General features: G+C 40.5%; 1 protein-coding gene across 14 annotated transcripts in view; it reads right to left on the bottom strand.

Moving 5' to 3' along the window:
* Positions 1-22152, bottom strand: part of PTPN20 (protein tyrosine phosphatase non-receptor type 20) — a 69152-nt gene that overhangs the window by 15496 nt on the left and 31504 nt on the right. For 10 of the 14 annotated variants that reach the window (XM_058671754.1, XM_058671762.1, XM_058671761.1 and 7 more), the window contains 3 exons: positions 21899-22050; positions 18002-18092; positions 829-1184 (listed from right to left, as the gene is read on the bottom strand). In XM_058671754.1, the coding sequence (XP_058527737.1) occupies positions 829-1184; positions 18002-18092; positions 21899-22050 (599 nt within the window). Of the gene's footprint in view, positions 1-620; positions 672-828; positions 1185-7846; positions 7899-18001; positions 18093-21898; positions 22051-22152 lie in introns of those variants that run through there. The other 4 variants (XM_058671760.1, XM_058671766.1, XM_058671767.1 and 1 more) reach the window with 4 other exon arrangements.

Below are 22152 nucleotides of genomic sequence, written 5' to 3'. Positions count from 1 at the left end.
CAGGTGTGCAGAGCCCCAAAGCTTTGGGCCATCATCCCATGCTGTCCCAGTTCATTAACAGGGAGCTAAAAGGGAAGTGGAGCAACTGGGACATGAACCAATGCTCATATGGGATCCTGGCATGTTTGGGAAGAGGACTAACCAATTGAGCCATTGCACCCAACCCCTGACTTAATTTTGATGGCCTTGTCTCATCTCTCGCTACTCTTATAATTCAAATTTTACATTCCCAAACCTTTACATGCCTACATTTCTCCAAACATAGCTCATGCTATTCTATGTTTTGATCTTCTGCTTCCTTTATCTTTCTTATTTGGGTTATACTTAGTTCTGATACTGCCTCCTCCAGTAAATCTTCCCAAGCCCCCAAATAATGTTAAATACTTGCCTTCTGAGCTCCAAGAGTATCCCATACAGAGCTCAACTATTGCTACCGAACACAATAACTGAATTGCCAGTGAGTGACCCAAGCTCTCCACTGCTCAGTGAGTATAAGTATTGTTTGGCACATTGATTAGCCATCTTACGTAGAGAATGTGCTCATATCTGCCACAGAAGCAGTCAGTGGTCACATGGCACCCAGATCACACAACTTCCAATCTTCATGCTCCCTGCCCCACCTTTCCTTGTCCGTTTTTCTTTCTTTCCAGTCAGAGTTTGGTTATGCAGAAGCCAGAAGTGGTGGTAACTTAGTTTCTGGGTGCCAGGAGGAAATAAGCATGACTTTACAAAACATCCTCAGTCGAAATTTCATCCCACTCATAACTAGTCCTTACACATCTACATGGTGGTGAAACACAGATCTATTACTGAGCCTTAAAAACTTACGGACTTCTTCACAATTTGAAACACTCGAATGATGAAGCATTCAAGTATCTGATAGTTCTCCAGGAAGATGCGAAATTGTCTCAATTCCAAAGGCTTCTTCAAAGAAACAGGCCAGTAATGATGACATTTGATGGTTCCACCTTCTATCTCTCTGGTTATCATAGCTATAATATTAGCATTGTTTTCCAAAATCATTTGCCAAAAGTCTTCCGTCGTTTCTGGCAGTGGTCCTTGCGCGGCAATATACAAATACTCTTCTCCATAATTGACTATTCTAATATAACTAGCATTGATGTAGTCTTTGTTTTGTCCCAGAGGAACTCGTGTTGAATCATCTATTATAGAAACAGAAATATCTGGTAGACAAAGGAAAAACAGGAGATGCAGTACAATTCAGACTTCAGGAACGCATTTCATACAGGTAACTCCATTATTTATCTCTTTGATCAATAGAGGAGATGACATAACAATGTCTTCTCAAAAGGGTTATTTGAGTCTATGAGTTTAAATTTTTCCTTCAAGAACTTACTGATATACTCTAAGAAAATTATAGGGAAGTTTTTATTTTTAAAAAAGACAGTTTTATGAATTTGTATGATGAATGAATCTATGAACTACTTCATGAAGCATGGTAAAATGAAAATAAATCGCTTTGAATAAATTGTACATTAGGTAAATGATTCATCTAAAATATTATACAGTATAAATGCAAAAACAAAGTCTGTGTAATTTGTAGCATTATGTGAAATTCACAACACAAAATTATTTTGGAATACATATCTTATTATTAAACAATTTGTAACATTAAAAAATTAGTAAAACTACTATTTGACCACTATAAGCATAATAGAAAATTTAAAGGTTGAAAAATAAGCTTTCTTTGAAATAACAGTTTCTGACCTTGAATCAAATAGAATACCATTTTTAAAACAAACTTTTTATTTCAGAATAGTTCTAGATATACACTAGCCTTTAATAAACAAAGAAGAAATCTGTATTCAGAAACTTTGAGAAATTTGCTGGATGTGATACAGTCAGGATTAGGCTGAGAATCTACTAGTTTGCAACTGAGTACAGCAAAACATGAGCCCTTTGTGGTAGTAAATGAATGACATTCTCCCCCAAATCAGGGAATTGTGCAAGGGAACTGTGATAGTTGACTGTAGAAAAATGCTAAGATTAAAGGAATTTCAAAAATACACACACACACACACACACACACACACACACACACACACACAGAGCCACCATCTTTTGTACCCACTTCAACCGTCACCTGGTGGAGTGCTGATCAAACTAAAGGTATTGTGGTAAAAGCATTCAGTCAAGGGAACTTGCAGCACATGACGGAAGGCTCATTCACCTTGGACTGTAAGAGCCAATATAAAGGAAAACCTAGCTACTGGGCCCACTAGTAACCTTCCCAGTCCAAGGACATGGAAACTTGCGGGGGCGGGGGAGGAGGCTCTGTTGCTTTTCCTTCTGCACAGGGAGAACAAAACACACACACACACACACACACACACTCTGAAGGAATGCATTCTCTTCCACCCAGCACCATCACCAATCAATATTCCTTACCACCCAGAACCACGCAACTACTTATCCATAAACTATGACAGCAGCAATACAATGAGACGTACACGGCTTCTGACAGGAACCTTCTCAAATTGCATCATAGCACAATCCCTTGTAAACAGGAATGGGAAAGGAGGGGGGGAAATTGCCACGTACAGAAAGACACACAGTATTCCAAAAAGGGAAACCATTCTGAGAAATCACAGCAAATATTTTCCTTTTCCTAAAGCGGGAGAACACATTATAGGCTCCAACTTGCATTTTAAGCAAAACTCAAGAACAGTATTTTATTATTTAATAGGATAATATGGGGCCCTGCGGCGTGGCCTAGCGGCTTAAGTCCTCGCCTTGAACTACCCAGGATAACATATGGACGCCGGTTCTAATCCCGGCAGCTCCACTTCCCATCCAGCTCCCTGCTTGTGGCCTGGGAAAGCAGTTGAGGACAGCCCAATGCATTGGGACCCTGCACCCGCGTGGGAGACCCGGAAGAGATTCCAGGTTCCCGGCTTCGGATCGGCGCGCACCGGCCGTTGCGGCTCACTTGGGGAGTGAATCATCGGATGGAAGATCTTCCTCTCTGTCTCTCTTCCTCTCTGTATATCCACCTTTCCAATAAAAATAAATATTAAAAAAATAGGATATTCCCTCTGTAAGCTGATAACTTATAATAAAGATGGATTAATTTAAAAAAATAGGATAATATGTACAGTTTACTGACAAATACATGACTGACTTATAAAGAAGGTAATGATAGCATTAGTTGGGAACTTTCACTATATATGTATAGTTATGTATATATAAATAACTTTTACCATATATATACATACATATGTAATATCTATCAATAATCACAATAAAATTGGAAAGTACTCATCAAAATGTCAGCAGTAACTATTTTATCATCTGAATAGTATATTTTATTTCATAATGAGAAATTTTTTAACTTTGAAAAGGGAGATTAAATGCATGAAAATTAAACAACCTGATATAATAAAGGATTAATATAAATTTTTAAAAACCGCAGTTACTCAACCCAAACCTCTAAATGAGAAGTCATCAGAAAAAGAAAAACAGATATTTTTAACACTAGCTTACAGAATGCTCTGAGATCCAGCTGTAGGCAACTGCCTGGGCTTCCTTGTACCTAGGCAAGTGTTATACTACTGGGAGAGACGCAACTAATAGTTGATGGGCATTCCGGACCTGGTTACTGCCAAATTTGTTTTAACTATACCAGTATGTCACCATAGTTGCTTGCTTTTTTTTTTTTTTTCTTTTTTCCTTAAAGTTGCTGACCCAGGCCACTGTACTTACAAGTAAACAAAGGGGCGGAGACCAACTGGTTTGGAGGAAGAAAACGAGAGGAACTTTCTGGGTCATACCAATGCACCTGCCCACATGGGAGACCTGAACTGGGCTAGTTAGCATAGACCACTGTCCACCAATGTACAGAAAAAGCTAGGGCTGAGGGGGCCTGCCTGACAGGGCTAGTCCACAGTACCAACCCAGTGAATGTCAAGGCAGGGGAGTGGGTGACGCTAGGCTGGGCCATGACACTAACCAGCATGCAAGACACCTGGGCCTGGCAGCAGAATTTGTGGGAGATTCATGTACTCCCCACTGTGGGACTATAATATCTACGTGTTTGCTTAAGAGCTGGGGATGGAAATGGGCTGAGCCATGCATGACCACGAAATCACCAACACTTATGGAAACTGGGTTTGGGAGCAGGTCAGTCTGGTCCAGGCTGCAGCACCCACAGACATACTCAAGAATTGGGTGTGGGCAAGCAGGGCTGCAGCATCCATCAGCACACACAAAGGCCAAGATTGGGGGATGAACTATGCCGGGTAGGGGCCTAGCATCTGCTGACATGTGTAAGATCTGGTTCTAGGAGTGGGCCTGTTGGGGGAACTTGGGAAACTTCCATACTGGACAGTAGCTCCCACTGGTGAGCATGTAAGTCAGAGCTGGGTGTGGTCAGGCTGGGTAAGGCTGCTCCACTTGTTGACAGGTATGTGGGTTGACCCATCAGCATACCTGTGGGTCAGGTCTGGGGGTGGACCTTGTCTGGGCCAGTTCACTGTATCAACTGGCAGGTGCAAGAGTCAAGATGGGATATAGGCCAGCCTAGGTTGGGATACAACACCTACAAGTTTATATGAGAGCTGGGACTGGGGACTGGTCAGACTGCATTAGGCTCTAACACCCCCCAGCATGAGCTGGGACTGGGGGCAGGCTGAGCAGAGCCAGGCTGCAGCACTCACAGGCAAATGCCAAGGCGTGATGGGCCATGCCAGACTGGGCCACAGAAGCAAACCTGGTAGAAAGGCTAAAGGGGCTCCCCTGCTGGGCCACTGCTCCTACTGGCAAACATGAGAGCTGGGACTGAGGCAGACTGGGCTGGGCAAGGCTTCAACAACTCTTGGCATGTGTGTGAGCTGGATTTGGGGGAGAGCCAAACCACAGCATCTACTGGCACATGCAAGAGCCAGGATAAATGCCAACTTGACAGACTTTGCCACAGCATCCATGCAAGTGCAAGGACAGAGTGTGAGTTGTGTCAGACTGGATCACAGTACCCCTTGGAAAGTGCAGGACCTGGGAATGGGCCTGGTAGGGAGACTGTGGACACTCCCCTGCTGGGCTGCAGCTCCTGCTGGAATGCATGACAGCCAGGGCTGGGAGTGGACTGGGGTGGACAAGGCAACAGCACCCACTGGCATACGTGTGGACTGATCATGGGGTTAGGTCAGCTGAGCTAAGCTGCAACACCCATAAATATATTTGAGTGCCCGATTGGGAGGCAGCACAAACTGTTCTAGCACTGGCAAGTGCAGGAATTGGGGTTGAAGACAGGCTGTGTGGAGGTTATTTGGAGTCGCCTCAACTAGGCTACATTTTCCATTGGTGTGCACAAGGGCCAGTTCTGTGGCAGGCTGGGTTGGGCTAGGCCACAGCACCCATTGGTTTGCCCAGGACATGGGTCAGAGATAGAACTGACCTGGCAACTACAATCAGTGTGCATAGTCTGATGCAGGTGACAGGCTGAACTGGACCCTAAACTTGCTGGCACAGACAGGAGTCAGATCTGGGGTCACCCCAAGTGAGGTTTCTTAGGGGACTTCTCAAGTTGACCACTGGACTCAAAACTCCAACTATAGGGAAGATCATAGGATTTGTGGTCTGATCTTGGAATGCATGTGTTGGGACTGAGCCTCCTTGATTCCTGATGCCTGTGCAGTAGATGGCATGCCCAGGTGCATATGGGGGACGTGACAGCCAGCTCATCTGGACCTGCAGAGGATGGTGAGTGTAGTGTCAGAAGGTGGAGAACAGAACAGGTTGGACAACTGTCCTAGCTGAGTCTTGACAACAAGTATATGGGTGAGTAGACACACTGGGGGTGGATTCGGTCAGCTAATGGTCCTTGGAAGGATTTTCTCAACCTTGGAGCAACAAATCCAACAGCATCTGAGAACTATCAAAACTACTCAAACAACACCCTCAGAATATTCTCCACACTAGAATGTCTAAGATGGGGTGAAGTAAATGTGCCCCATACCTGAGTACTGGGGTAGTTTGGCAGCTGAGAGCAGGCCCTTCCCCTCATCACCACCAACCTCCCTTGTCCCCAACTACAGCCCAGTTATAGGAAAAAAGCGAAGAAAAGGAAAGCTGGAAGCATTTATCCCACCCACCTTCTCCCATGCCTTGACCCTCCCCACCCTAATCACTGGTCCTCATGGGCATGCATCCTTGCCCACTAAGTAAAAATAAAATTAAAAATAAAATTATTTTTTTAAAAAGAGAACATCTCCAGAACTCAGGAAAATGTGAAAAAGATGAAAATACTAAACGAGTCATTAAAGTAATAAGCAGAATATATCAAAGAAATTTCAGAAAAAAAGAAAACTAAGATAAACACAGCAAGAAATAACCCAAACCTCCTAAACTAAAAAGATGATAATGGAATGTAACTCAAGCATGCACAGCAGCTCCCTGCAGCCTGGAGCTCTACATTCATTACCTTGTCAACCACAAAATAATTTTTTTCAGGAGCTTCTATTACATTAGCACTTTTCAAAGAACCTGCACTAAGTATTCATTCCCTGTTATGAAGCAATTCTTCTTGACTCTACAACCCAAGTAAATCTAGGCTTCATAACCCTCAATTAATTCCATGCTCTGCTGCTTCTCTGGAATAAACTCAAATGTGCAGACAGCCTAGTTGGATGTCACATAACATTCATGAAAAGGCTAGTAATACCTCTGGGCCAGAAGAGCATTTGGTCCCAGGAGTAAGAAGTAAAAACTGTACTAGTGGATTATCAGGAATAATAATTGACTGATGCCATTCCCAAATCCCCTTCTTGATTCCTAAATGCCAGCTATAACACAAATAGCTGCATCTATTAGATGCTGACTTACAACATACACAGTCCGCTATAGAACACTGCCCCAACTCTGCAAGGTATGACTACCTAGCTGACACTGTGATTGAGTCCTCAAAAGCCCAGTCATTCTATCGAGTCAGCTGCTCAGGATTATGAGTAATATGAAAATCTCTGTAAAAGTCATGAGCCTGAGCCCATTGCCACAAACCATCAGCCAGAGCAACGAGCTCCTTGATGAGAAGCAATACCGTGGGGAACAACACCTTGATGGATACAAGGCATTCTGTAGGTCCATGTTTGGTATGTTTGGTAAAAGCATTTCTTCCAGAAAAGGACAAGTTTATATACAGGATAATTGTCAATTCTAGTAGCAAGAAAGTACTATTCCTTCCACAATGAGAGTGATCCACTGTAATCAATCTGCCATCAGAGAGTTGGTTGATTACTCCCAGGAACGTTAGCACACCAGGTTCTCATAGTTGCTCTCCATGGCTGGTGGACTGTGCACTCAGTGGTGACTAGGTTAACCTGAGTGGAAAGTCCTGTTTCTTAGTGCATACATTATCTCCAGTGTTACAACCATGAACGCATTGTTCATGAGACCCTTGGTGACAATAGGCACAGCTGTGAAAAAACATCTGAATGATATCCACAGAATTGGATGTCCGACCAACTTGATATTAAAGTCCCCTTCTGTTTGGATCACCTTTTGCAGAATGCTCATCAAAGAGCTCAAAGAGTCTTGGCCATTCAGCAAGGTCTAGCCATAGACATTCTTGTCACTGGTTTCCCAATCATGCCTCTTCAAGGCACCTGACCATCCAGCTAAGGCTCTGGCCACAGTTCTTGAATTGGTATGGATTTGTACCTCTGGTAATCTCTTCAAGAAAAATAAACAGCAAAGTGCCCTGATCAACATTGTTTCCAGTGAGAGTATTTCTTTTCACCACTATTCTTCAGAAATGTCTGATAAAAGGAGTGGTGGTTATCAAAGTATAGTAACTAGCCTTCCCATTTCTGTTAGTACCTATATATTGTACCTGTATAGCACGTCCAGGTCTTTTCTTCTTCTGCCAACTGATTACAGGGAGCTCCTCATAAGACAATAGGGTAGAGGCTAGAAAAGAGAAGGTAATATAGGAGGAATGGGGACCACGGCATTTGGGCAGTTTCTTCATTTAAATTCCTTGTGGCTCTAGGGTCTTCCAAAGGGCCTTATACAGATCCATATGAAGATGGAAGAACTGCTGCACATATCCACCTTCCCTGCTCAGTGGCCCACAGGTAAGCATGCTTTTTTCTTTCAGTTCTCTACTAAGCGGTCTTTGCTAAGGTTCAGTAGCAGGCCTAAAACTGTTCCTGAGAAAGAGAGTCGTCATGTGCAGTGGATGGCAGGGTTTGTTCAAAAATCCTGAGCCTGTGCTCATAGGAGCACACAAGTGTCTTCAACAGTATTCCTGTCAACCACTGACACCTAAGGCACCATTGAATGCTGGACCATATGACCCAACTGAAAAGAGCTTATACAGAAGCCTGGACTTGTTAGAGAGTCTTCTTTTGTTCTCAGCACCATTCGAAGCTAGTTACTTTCAATTTTCTCAGTAAGTGGGTCAGACTGACACAGTAAAATTAGGAATGTTTTGCTTTCTTGGCATTGTCTCTTTTTCTGGTTATAGGAGGAGCAAAATAATTAATCCTTCAGATTAGCATGGATTATCCCAACATGCCCATACAAGCAAAACACTTGGAAAGTTCAGTGACATAAAAAGCCAATGACTTCTGGTTATACATATTTCCCAGCACATGATGGACAAATCTCTTATGAATAAGTATAGTATTAATTACTTCTTGCTACTGGATCCAATCCAACAGCATAATATTATCATTGTAAACATGAGTGTGATAGCATGTGAAAAATGATTAAGATCCACGTCAACCAAGTTATGGTTGAAAGCTGGAAAGCTGACATACCACTGATGTAAGCCAATGAAGATGTGTTTATGATTTTTACAGCTGAATAGTAAACTGCTTCTGGTGGTCTTTACTAATAAATATGAAGAACAAGGCATTTGCCAAATCAACAGCTATAGGCCAGAAATGAGGAAATGTTGATTTTCCAAAGCAAAAAGCCACATCTGCTATAAGCAATTGCAACTGGAGTCACCCACCTGAATAAGCTTACTTTTCAGGAGCCAACTGCTTCCTGTGTGGGCAAAATGGGCGAACTGACTGGGATGTAACAGGAAATCAGCACCATTTAATCCTTTGAGTTCTTGATGATGGCTCCAATAACTGGAATCCCTAAGGGAACACAGTGTTGCTTTTGGTTTTCTATTTCCCTAGACAGAAGCAGTTTTAGCAGTCTTCAAATGAGCTTTCCCATGATAACAGTCCTCCATCAACAGGTCTAAGAATCAATGGAGATAGTTGACCAGTTGCTAAGTATGTCTATTCCAGTTATACATCCCAGAATTAGGGAATTGACCCCACGATGAGCTCAGAAATCTGCTGGAACCATTGAAAGATGAAATGGAACTAAAATTCCATTTGACACCTGACCTTCATAAAACCCAACTTTGACGGATGGGTGCCATTTTGGGTCTCCTCCAGGTCAGAGCTAGTCTCCAATAGTTTCTGAAAGATCAAATTATTTCCTTTTCCCCACTGCATAGCCACCCTGGTAAAAAGCTGTAGACACTGTTGGAGAAGGCTGGAAGAAAGATTTCACAAATTTCAGCCAGGAATCCAGAGTCTCTGTTCACAGTGGAAGTCTGGTCTCCCAGTCATTCACAGGGTTCTGTCTGGCGCTAGTCTGAGAAATGACTGAGGGACTGCAACTCCTTGTTTCTGATTCTAATTAGACTTTTGTTCACTTGATCTTGAACGTTCCTGCTTACACAGATAAATAAATGTAGTAGGTCCCCCCTCTAGTTCATTTCTAGGAACAGCATATCCCAGCACCACAGGGCTCACAGGTCCCACGATCCAGATTGCTATTTTGACTGCTTTCCTTGCCTCTGGCCGTTGAAAGCCAACCACAGGTCCCTGTCTCTGGGATCAAATGACTCCTGTATTTAGGTTTCCCATTTCAATTTCAATGGCAGCAATTTTCACTGTAATTTTTTTTTTTTTTTTTTTGTCTCGTCTCATGTCTTTACACCATACCCCTTACCCAGAACTTGACTTCTGGCTTCTCTAAAAATGTCTCACCAAGTCTTCTTTGAGTAGGGAAAAGGAAATATGTATTATTCTTTTTGCCTCGTATCTCTGTGAAAATTATTTCTTCCCCCTCACCTTTCAGTCCTCCTGGTTCAGATGAGGTTCCCTTCTTTTCAAAACTTTGCTAAGGGTGGGCATTTGACTCAAACTAGATGAAGTGAAGCCTTTGTCACTGTAACTTTTTAAAAACATATTGATAGATGTCCATGCCCACTTAGGTTTTCCAGCTTTTTTTTAAGATTTTATTTATTTTTATTGGAAAGGCAGATATACGAAGAGGAGAAGAGACAGAGAGGAAGATCTTCCGTCTGATGATTCACTCCCCAAGTAGCTGCAACGGCTGGAGCTGAGCCGATCTGAAACCAAGAGCCAGAAGCCTCTTCTGGGTCTCCCACACAGGTGCAGGGTCCCATAGCTTTGGGCTGTCCTCAACTGCTTTCCCAGGCCACAGGAAGGGAGCTGAATGGGAAGCGGGGCGTCAGGGACTAGAACCGGTGCCAATATGGGATCCCAGCGCATTCAAGGCGAGCACTTCAGCCATTATGTGATTGTGCCAGACCCATTGTAATTTCTAACGTAGCTCTCCAAGCATGCTTGGACTCCTCTCACAAATCTACTTCCTGAAGTCATGTGAAAGGCATGTGTGCTGCTCTGGGTCACCAAATGTTAAGTAATACAATCCTTCTAACATTCCAATCTCCTTAAGCTTTGGGACCTCTTCTGTTACAGTACGTGAAACTAATTTTGGAATTTTATCTTCATTTACAATAGTCCACTATTTGGACATAGTTAAGTCAACAAACCAAATAAACTCTTTGTCTTGGAAGATATCCAAAGTTTCTTCTTAGTGGATTCACAGAAATAAATTCAGCTTGACCCAACATGATATTTCTTCTAAGCAGTATTTGCTAAAGTCCAGCAGCAAGCCAAAAGCTGTTTCTCAAAAGGACAGTAGTCACCACAGTGAATGGCAAGGTTCGTTCCCGAATCCTATGAGCCTGTGCAGTGACTTCACCTGTAGGAGCACACCAATATCTTCAAACAGCTTTCCTATCATCATCCCCTACTCTTCATATACATTTTCAAAGTAATCTGCAGGTTCTCTATGAATACACTGGAATGACAATGTGGCTTTTTAAGTGTAGCTTGCCTCCTTTGGGATTGTAATTTGTACCTTACCTTATGGGTCTGCTTGAACTTGAGTGCAGATGCAGATCTAGAAGCAATGAGGAGTGGTGGCTGTTGAGTCCCGGGAAGAATCAGCATTTCTCTTGAGAGGTAAGAACCTGAGGGGAGGTCACAGAAGTTTCCTCAGGCAAAGAAAGATTAACCTCTTCAGACGAGGGTGAAGTGGCTACTTCTGCTGCAGAAGATCCTGGGAGGCAAGGGGTTCAATGCACCCAGATTCATCAGGGTCTTCCCATTTGTCTACATCCTAATGTTTAGGATCCCATTCCTTCTCGGTCACTCCCTCACTTTGATCGCAGACACCCTGCAAGGGTGGGAATACAAGATGTACTATAATTCAGAAATTTTTTAAGATGAGATTCTTGGTTTGGTTTTCAGCAACCTCAGCATTGCGGTTACAGGATGTAAGCACTTGCTTCAGGGCAGAAACTTTCATATTTTGCCTCTGAGATTTGAGATGGAAAATTGAATTCTTGAGTTCATTTTCTTTTCCCATTTTGTTTATTGCGATTAGTTGTAACTAACTAATCACATGATACTCACCAATCTGACCATAGTATCATATATAGTCACCCAGAACCTTAATTCTTCTAAGCATTTGAATAGGAGTATGAAATGCTACCATTCAGGTATCTCCATTGCCACATCACACCATGGATTATCAGTGCTCTATTTATTACTAGAAGGTCATAATGGCTTCGAATATTGACCCAGAGAACCAACTCAGACAACTGATCCTGAAGATTTTTTTCCTTCAACAACTTCAGTATGATCTCTGAGTTCCTCAGGATTCTCCAGTGAGGGGGAGGGGAAGATCCAATATTCTCCTAAGAATTTATTTTAAGGAAGTCAATCTGAGACTTCTAGCGGCTAGAAAGCCCACTCACTATCTGTCAGGCAGGTCAGAAGGCCAGAGACTCAGAGATCACTTGAATCCAAAGGCAGTCTGGGGGCAGAACTGCTTCTTCTGAAGACATCAGGCTTTTCTCCTTAAGACCTTTAATCATGGGCCTGGCGGCGTGGCCTAGCAGCTAAGGTCCTCACCTTGAAAGCCTCGGGATCCCATATGGGCGCCGGTTCTAATCCCGGCAGCTCCACTTCCCATCCAGCTCCCTGCTTGTGGCCTGGGAAAGCAGTTGAAGACAGCCCACTGCATTGGGACCCTGCACCCGCGTGGGAGACCTGGAAGAGGTTCCAGGTTCCCGGCATCGGATCGGCGCGTACCGGCCCGTTGTGGCTCACTTGGGGAGTGAATCATCGGACAGAAGATCTTCCTGTCTCTCCTCCTCTCTGTATATCTGACTTTGTAATAAAAATAAATCTTAAAAAAAAAAAAAAAGACCTTTAATCACTATCAAGCTTATTCACATTATGGAGGCTAAGCTAAGCTGCTTCAATCAAAGGCCACTGATCTAAATGTTAATCACAACTAAACAATACCCTCACAACAACACTAGACTGGTATTTGACCAAATCTCTTAGTTCTATGGCCTAGTCAAAACGACAAAATTGACAATGACACAAGCTAACTGGTTTCCTAAAGGCAAGTTAAAGAAAGGAAATTTTTAAAACTGAAGATACAAATTAAAAAGGCACAAGCAAACTACAAAGAGGCAGAAGCAATAACAACAACAACAAAAAAATTCAGGGACAAAATGAAAGCCTTAAAATATAGAACCAAAAGATCAACCATAAAGTCCTAGGAAGGAGTCCTAGAAACTTTCACACGGCTACAGGAAGACTAGCTTCAAGGCTCTATGAACTCTGGGTTAAGGCACACAGAGATATGATACACACGTAGAAGCAATTCTTGAATTCCAAGAAAAAAACTGTAAATTTCAAAATGGAAAAAAAAGTATTTCTTAAAAATAAAGTCAACCACATATTTCTTATCTAAAATATAGACAACTAGAACAAGTCAATTAATATCCAAGAGAAAATTGAGAGAAAAAGACTAAAATCCCAGAATTCTAAAATCTATTTGTTTATTTATTTCTTTATTTATCCAGATTGAACTTGTAAACAGGCACAATTTGAGATCACATTAACTACCTATACCACCTCTAACAACAAAGAATCCTAATGAATAAGAACAGACGCGTCAAATTAAGGACAGATGAAATACTAGAAGATACAGTGCAGAGGAAAACCTACAATTGACCTGGAAAAATAATTGATACAGAGAAGCACTACAGTGTTAAGCTTATTCTGGATCCCAGAGCTTTCTCCTATTTGCTATGTGACTACAGGAAAATAATTTTTTTTTTAAGATTTATTCATTTTATTACAGCCAGATATACACAGAGGAGGAGAGACAGAGAAGAAGATCTTCCATCCGATGATTCACTCCCCAAGTGAGCCGCAACGGGCCGGTACACGCCGATCCGAAGCCGGGAACCTGGAACCTCTTCCGGGTCTCCCATACGGGTGCAGTGTCCCAATGCATTGGGCCGTCTTCAACTGCTTTCCCAGGCCACAAGCAGGGAGCTGGATGGGAAGTGGAGCTGCCGGGATTAGAACCGGCGTCCATATGGGATCCCGGGGCTTTCAAGGCGAGGACTTTAGCCACTAGGCCACGCCGCCGGGCCAATCATTTATTTTTTTAACAACTTTTTTCTTTGGTAAAACAAAGATAATAGCAGTGCCAGTATCATCTGATTTGAGCATTACATGCTACTACCTTTGAGGGACTTACATCTCAACACACTGCCATCCCAGTCACTGGTGTAATAGCATTAACAGATACATACAGTGGCCTCACTAAACACAGGCATTTGTTGAACCTCTGCTTTAAAGGGAGTGTGTTTTCCCATATATCTAGATCATACTGGAAAACTGTACAAGTTTTTCAAAATGCAGTACACCTTTAGAACACACTCATAAACCATCTCTTTAACAACTTATTGACATATATTATCAAGCAGGTAGTCACATAAAATCATCACAATAAGGTAAACACTTGGGGGCCCAGCGCAGTGGCCCAGTGGCTAAAGTCCTCAACTTGAAAGCCCTGGGATCCCATATGGGCGCTGGTTCTAATCCCGGCAGCCCTACTTCCCATCCAACTCCCTGCTTGTGGCCTGGGAAAGCAGTTGAAGATGGCCCCAAGCTTTGGGACCCTGCACCTGTGGAGGAGACCTGGAAGAGCTCCTGGCTCTTGGCTTCAGATCAGCTCACCACCGGCCGTTGCGGCTCACTTCGGGAATGAATCATCGGACGGAAGATATTAAAAATAAAAAAAAAAAAACTACTTCCACACTGCAAAAACATTCTCATGCCTCCTTGGTATCTGTTCTTCTTGTTCCAATTCTACCCGAAGACAACCACTGCAATACCTTATGCTAATACAGGTTACGTTTGAAGCAGTGTGTTAGTTTCCTGAGGCTACCAGTAGGTTAAACAATAGAAGTGTATTTGCACAGTTTTGTAATTCCAATGGCAGCAAGTCTGGTCTCTCCTGAGGCCACTCTCCTTGGACTGCAATGGCTTCCTGCCGGTTGGTTGCTTTTTCATAGGGCTGGTGTCTCTGTCCAGTTCCCTCTTTGTATAAAAACACCAGCAAGACTGAGTTGGGGCCTCATTTCGTATTCATATTGCAAAGGCCCTCTCTTCACATATGATCACATTCTGAGGCACTGAGAGTTAAAACGTTAGCAGAACAAATGTTCAAAGAACATGGTTCAGTCCATAAAATACAGACACGCTTTTTGCCTGGTTCTTTCAATCAGCATGATTATCTTGAGATTCATCTATGTCGTCAAATGTAGCATTCAGTAATTTTTTTGTTTTTTGTTTTTTTACTGCTGAATCATATTCCTTTGTATAGAGGCAAAATGTGTTTATCCACTTTCCTGCTGGCAGGCCTTTGATCAGAGTCCAGTGCTGGTTTCCTGCTGATACACCTCTGGGCAGATTCCAATTCTGTTTTTGTATAAATGAAGTGTCTATGAATATTCATATATATCTTCATGCAAGGACAGGCTTCCCTCACTTTTAGGTAAATACACAGGAGCAGAACTGCTGAATTCTGTTGCATTGCAGTGAGTATGATATGTTTCATTGTGATTTGAATTTGTAATTTGCTTCTGATTAGTGATGTTGATCATATTTTCATCAATGTCTATATAACCTATTTCCTTTACATGGAGGAATGATGCTCGAATCTTCTGCTCATTTATGGTTGGGTTAATTTTTCCCTTGCCAAGTTGTAGGAATTATTGCATGTGCTCAGTACAAGTTCTTTATCAGGGAAATGTTTTACCATGTCTTTCTTCTTCTCTTTTTGTTTTCAGAACAATAGGCTTTGAAGAATAATTTTGATGAAATTCAATTTATTCTTTTTCTTTTACAGTGTTCAGATTGTTTGTTCAATTTGGAAAACAAAACAAACGCCATACCTAAGGATACTCAAATTTGTATTATGTTTTTCTTCAATAGTTTTATGTCTTTAAAATAACTAATAGAATTTATGTTACTGCAGTTTAGGTTATCAGAATAATCAAGCAGATAGTACACAGCATTCCATATACTCAATTCCTCTTCTCATACTGAGATATATTTATCTGTTGTATATTTATCTTGTGTTATAGTGCATTTGTTACAGTAAATCTACCAATATTGATTATTTTTACATAGTATGACTTTCATTTGCATATCTAGGTAAATATTCAATATTTTTATTTTTATCTAGCTGATATAACACCTTATTTACTAATGGGATACATTATCCTAAATCGATTCATGTATATAATGTATAATGATAAAATAATAATGGCAAGCATTTCCATATCTTTAAGTATTAGTATTTTTTGTGTATGTTGGGAAATTTTAAAATACTCTCTAGTTATTTTGAAGTACATAGTTAACTAAGGCAGACAGACTACTATTATTCACCCACTGTGCTATAAAATGCTATAAAATGCTATAACTATTTCTCCCACCCCCAAACTGTGTTTCTGCATCAATTATCCACCTTTTCACTCTACCTGCCCTCTCTCCCCTCTATTCAACTCTCAACTTCTACACTTGATCTTAGCCAAAAGGCCGAGAAGCGATAACTCTCAACTTCTATGTGGTCAGTTCTTGAGCAACTTGGGACCCATGTTGTGGTATGGCGGGTGAAGCTGATGCTTGAGACTCTTGTATCCCCTTTCAGAATGCCAGTTTCAATCGTGGCTACTCCACTTCTCATTCAGCTCCATGCAAATATGCCTGGGAGGAAGCAGAGGGCCTTCAAGTACTTGAGTTCTACCATCCGAGTGGGAGACCTGTGTGGAATTCCTAACTCCGGGCTTCAGCCTGACCTAATCCTGTAAACCAAACCAGCAGATAAAGAATTTTCTGTTTCTTGCTGCTTTGCCTTCCATGTAAATAAATAATATCTTTAAAAACATTTTAGTGACCCATATATTGTTTATCCAAGCCCTTATTTCACTTAACATTGTTTCATGCACAATGATACAAATGACAAGATTTCTCCTTTTCTAACGACTGTTAGATTCTACTGTTTTTATAAATATATATATAAATATGTATTCATATATATATATAATTTCTAAAATCCATTCATCCATCAGTGGACATCTTGGTTGACACATACCCTGACTATTGTAAACAGTACTGCAATAAACTCTATGCATGTCTCTCTAATATAATATTATTTCCTCTGGATATAAATCCAATATGAATTTCCTAGATCATCAGTCCATTTTTAAGGGTTTGTTTTTTCTTTTACCACTTTGCCAAATACTTCACATACTGCTTGCATATGAGTAAAGGAGAAAAATTTCGTTTTGTGCCATGTCTTGGGGACAAATTTCATCTTTCCCCTATTTACCATGAGGTTCACTAAAGGTTTATAACATGCAGTGTCAGTGTTTACTGTTTCAGGCATATTCTTTCTATATTTAATCTATTGAAAAAAATTTTAATCATGAATGGATGCTGAATTTTATCAAATAGTTTCTTATATCTATTGAGATGTCCATACTGTTTATATCATTCAGTCTGTTGATAGGCTGAACTGTCTATTGAATTACATAAGTTGAACCATCTTTATGCATTCCTAGGGTATTACCTTGTATTATATAGCTGTCTTGTATAATGTTTTTGTACTCTATAATATTTTTATAGCCTGTGAGCTTTGGTTTTCTAGTTTTTTGTTGAGAATTGTTACAACTATTTTCATCAATATTATTGGTCTATAATTTTCTTTTCATGGTGATCCTTGTGTTTCATTTTTCTCTTTGGAAGGCCTAAGACAGATAAGTTCCATAACTGGGTGGGCAGGGGCTGGAGACACAGGGAATACCATTACCTCTACCCCACACAGGGAGGCAGTGGGTGAAGTGAGTTACTTTGGAGATCATCAAAGGGCAGCATCCTATTGAAGGACATACTGATAGACAGCTTTGTTGTCCAGGAAAATGTTGTCAATAGTTCCATTACATTTGTGTGTCCAAACAAAACAACCAAGCAAGCAGATCAGGCATTGGGATACTGAAAGTGTCAGGTGTATCAGATACTGGACTTTGGGATGGTTCATGGCTGAGAAATAGCAATTCCTGAAGGAATGACAATTGCTCCAGAAGCACCAGGAATAGGAAATTTAACGTTCACCGTGGCTTGGCATAAATCCTACAGTATGCCAGGATCGCCACTCACTGCTAGCTATCAGAACTCCGTATCATGGTCACATGTAAAAATGCCCATACATGAAGCCATGCAACCCTTTCTTTACCTTTTCCCAAATAGAAACAAGAAAATAATCAAAACCATTTTTAGCTTACATGGAAGAATATCTCGGTATCTGTTCTTTTCTCTGTTAATTAGTTTACTCCCATAGGTGAACTCATTCAGCCGATTTGCATATTCTAAATCCTTCAAAAGGTGAAAAACATAAATAGATCATATAATCAACAAAGAAAGACAAAAAGTCTGCCTCTGTTTAGTATACCAGGTCCTTAAAAACCTATGTCATGCTCCACTATTTACTGTTTTATAGAGAAGTCAGAACTTCATTTTAACAGTATTATTTACAACCATATACACATTCTATCCATCTCAAGTATGAGATCCCAAGCCAAGCTGCTTGACGACAAGACAGTAAACTCCTTGAAGATATTTTTTCCTCCTAATACTTTTCCTTTTTCATAAAGAAAATACAGAATATTCACTTCTTAGGGCTTATCTAGAAATCCATCATTCATTAAACAAAAATATTTAACAACAACAACTTAGAAAACTATAAGCAATCTTATGATTTCTCTTGAAGAAATTATAGCCAGAACATTAATGAAAGAATTCTTCATTTTAGACACGAGACAGCTGAATGGTACCTCATAGCCATTTTAAGGTATATAGCAGCCAGTCCTGTATATAAACTAAAATTGAAATGTTAATGACTAATCATAGGTTGTGGTTAAGAACTTGCTTTTTTTTTTTTTTAACATACTGGTTACTCAAAACCATGTCAATTCCATAAGGTTGCAAATTGTTGTTGATGTTATATTGGGACTCTTAATTGACTGGGATGATATTCTACCAGCTCTAACTTCGGACCAGAAATGGTCTGCCCAAGAAACTGTTCAACCCATCTGGACAATAAGTAGCTGGATTCTATGCTTGATATACGTTTGCAAGGAAAGAATCTTGATTGAATTTGAACTGTAATACTACATCAAGGTGGAGGAATCCACCAGGGGGGAGGGGCGTGGGGAGGGGTGGGGGGAATTCCCAGAGCCCATGAAACTGTCACATAATGCAAAATAATTAATTAACAAAAAAGAATTCTTCATTTTAAAAAGTCCTTACTAAATGATTCAAATATTTGTTGTGCATGTAGCACGTAGTGGATATCAGAATACAAATGTGACTCAGAAAATGGGCTCATCCTTAGGACTACGTGAGGAAACGGAAGGAGAAATAATCAAATACCATGTGACCAAAGCACAGAGGCACTAGAAAAACAGGGAAGTAGCATGGTGGGTAGAGCCACCACTTGCAATCCTGGCATCCCATAAGCACACCGGATCGTGCCCCAGCTGCTCCGCTTCAGATCCAGCTCCTTGCTAACTGCCTATGAAAAACAGCAGAAGGCAGCCCATGTGTTTTGGACCTCTGCCACCCACGTGGGAGACCTAAAAGAAGCTCCTCTCCTGAATTTAGCATGGCTTAGCCCCGCTGTTATGGACATCTGAGGAGTGAACCACACAGAAGATCTGTCTCTGTCTCTTCCTCTTTCTCTGTAACTCTTCCAAATAAATAAATACATCTTTTAAAAACATCAACACTACATTATGGAAGAAGCTCAGGAGAAGGAAGCAGTCCCTGAACTTGGCCTAGGGTAAGCCATCCGAAATCAGAGACAAAGGGAAGAGGTATCATTCTCAGTGGAAGTCATGTATGTACACACATCCTCTAGGAGAGAAAATGCAGACTTCGTTCCAGGACCTCTGTGGTTACATCTGTAGATGCTGACATCCCCTGTATAAAATGGCAGTGTTGTGTATCATCTACCCACATGCTCCTGTATTCTTTGATCAGATCTAGATTAGTTCTAATACCTGATCTGATATAAATGCTGAGCACAGAGCCGTTGTATGCTAATGATTAGGGAAAATTAAAACAAAAAATCTTTAGACATGTTCAGTACAGATGTAATTTTTACCCAGTAATATATTCAGGCTTCAGTTGTGTGCATCTAAGACAGCTGAAGTACAAGTATGGAGGGTCAACTACACCAAAGATAGTGGGATGCATCAGAAGCACTCTCTTTGAATATCTGTGGATAAAAGTCGAAAACCTGCCCATTGTAAAAGAGCTTTGGTAACTGTTGGGCAGACAACCTGGTACCATCAGTCTTTAATTATTAGAAAACAAAGTCTGTGAAGGTTTTAAGGAGTAGGTTAATAGGATCAGATCTGTACCTTTTAAATCTTTTAAATTTTTCTAGAAAATAAGTTTTAAATTACAAAAACGTTTAAGAATCAGAAAATTATCATAAAACACGAGTAACAGAGAGTAACCTTAAAACACACAAGAAGGTAATATAAAATGACACTCTTCAAAAGAATTTGGCTCTGTGGGGGCTTGGCATCTGCTAGGATGCCTGCATCCTCTGCTGAGTCACCTAGGTGAGGCCCCAGCTTCCCCCTGGCTTCCCGCCACTCCTGGGTGAGACCTGGGTTGAGTTCCCAGCTCCTGGCTTTGGCCCAGCCCAGTCCCAGCCACTGCAGGGCAGTCCTCCCTACTTTGTTTCTACTCCTCTTTGCATCTTTGCTTTTGGAGTAAGCAAACAAAATGTTAAAAAATGTAAAGATAAATTTGATTAAACGTACTAAATGAAATTTTAGAAGAAAATGATCTGGTATCAGAACATGAGTAAGAAAATCAATGAACAAAGTCCTCAAATAAAATATAAATGGGATTTCAGTATGTAACAAAAGTAGCATTTTACAACACCAAAGAGAAGTTTCGGGAGTCTTGGAACAAGGAAATGTACATAAAATATTGAGTCCCAGTCAAATACCTTAAATTCTAGCTGCATCAAAGTATTAAATACCAAAAAAAATCATGAAACTATTGTAAGAAAATAAATTAATTATAATCTAGAATTAAAGAATATGCCCTAAGAACAAACATTCAGAAGCCCTTAAAGAAAGGCCCAGCATGCTCGACCACTAACAGCTAGCCGTGGTAAATAGGTAAATGTGTGTATGTAACACAAACTGTGGGGAAAATATACAAAACACATGCAATACTATTACTTCTTCACTGTATAAAGATGTATTAATCAAGAAGGAAAATAGCAAACTGATAAACAAATCAACCTAAGAGCTCACCAAAAATTAATCTGAAAGGCCTTCCCCGTACATGCACTGGGAAGGCATCAGGAGATGGCCCACGAACCTAGGCCTCCACCCACGTGGAAAGCCCTGATGGAGTTCAACTGCTCCAGCCATTGTGGCTATTTAGGGAACCAACAGATGGGAACTCTTTTTCTGTCACTCTGTCTTTCAAATAAATATTTAAAAAAAAAAAAAAGAGCTAAAAAATTATGGGAAGATATTTCTCTATTCACAAATAACTGAATGCCAGCTAGATCATCTAGAAATTGTGAATTAAGTAATGAACAAAGATCGAAAAAATCTGATAGCAACAAATACTGATGGCATTCACAGGAATGTAGTCTTAAAAATCCTGACATACATACATACAGTCATATGAAAAGGGTGACTGTCATTTTTTAATAGCAGAAACCATAGCAATCTACATATACAACACAGATAACTATTTAAATATATTAAGCTTTTATATATAATTAAGTACCATGCAATACTTAAAAGAATGAGATAAAATGGAATATATATTTGAAAATTATATCTTATGTGGAAGAATTTTTGAAAAATAGAAATAGATGGCAAAACTTTTGTAGAAGTTTTCATGGCATATTTATTAGTCAAAAGGAGTCCTGTAAAGTCCAAAGGGAAAGAAGTGGGAGGAGGTTTTCCAATTCAACTTATACCCTTTCATGCTATATGACTTTTGGTTACCATGTAACATATTGCTTTAAAATTTATGCAATACTTGATGAAGTTGAAGAACAAAAGTTTAAAAAGGAACTGAAGAAATAGAGAAATAGAAATAAAAACCATAAAGACTTTTGTTAAGAACAAAATATTTACCGTAAACTCCTTGATGGTATCATATTCTGCTACTTTTTTCTCAATCATTTTCAAACAATCCTTGATGGTTGTTTGTTCATTAAAATTGAATATTAATGGTTGGACCTTAGCCAGCTGAGCTAGCTCCCCTTCAGAAACAATTCTGTGTATATCTAATAAAAAGAAAAATTCACACGCATAAATGACTTACATGTATGTGAAGGGAGATTTTTATTGTTCTCTCTTTTGTAAAGGCATTGCCATGGAATAGCCAA

The sequence above is a fragment of the Ochotona princeps genome, chromosome 13 (genome assembly GCF_030435755.1).
Source record: "Ochotona princeps isolate mOchPri1 chromosome 13, mOchPri1.hap1, whole genome shotgun sequence".
Taxonomy (NCBI): domain Eukaryota; kingdom Metazoa; phylum Chordata; class Mammalia; order Lagomorpha; family Ochotonidae; genus Ochotona; species Ochotona princeps.
This window is presented reverse-complemented; position numbering and strand designations above follow the sequence as displayed.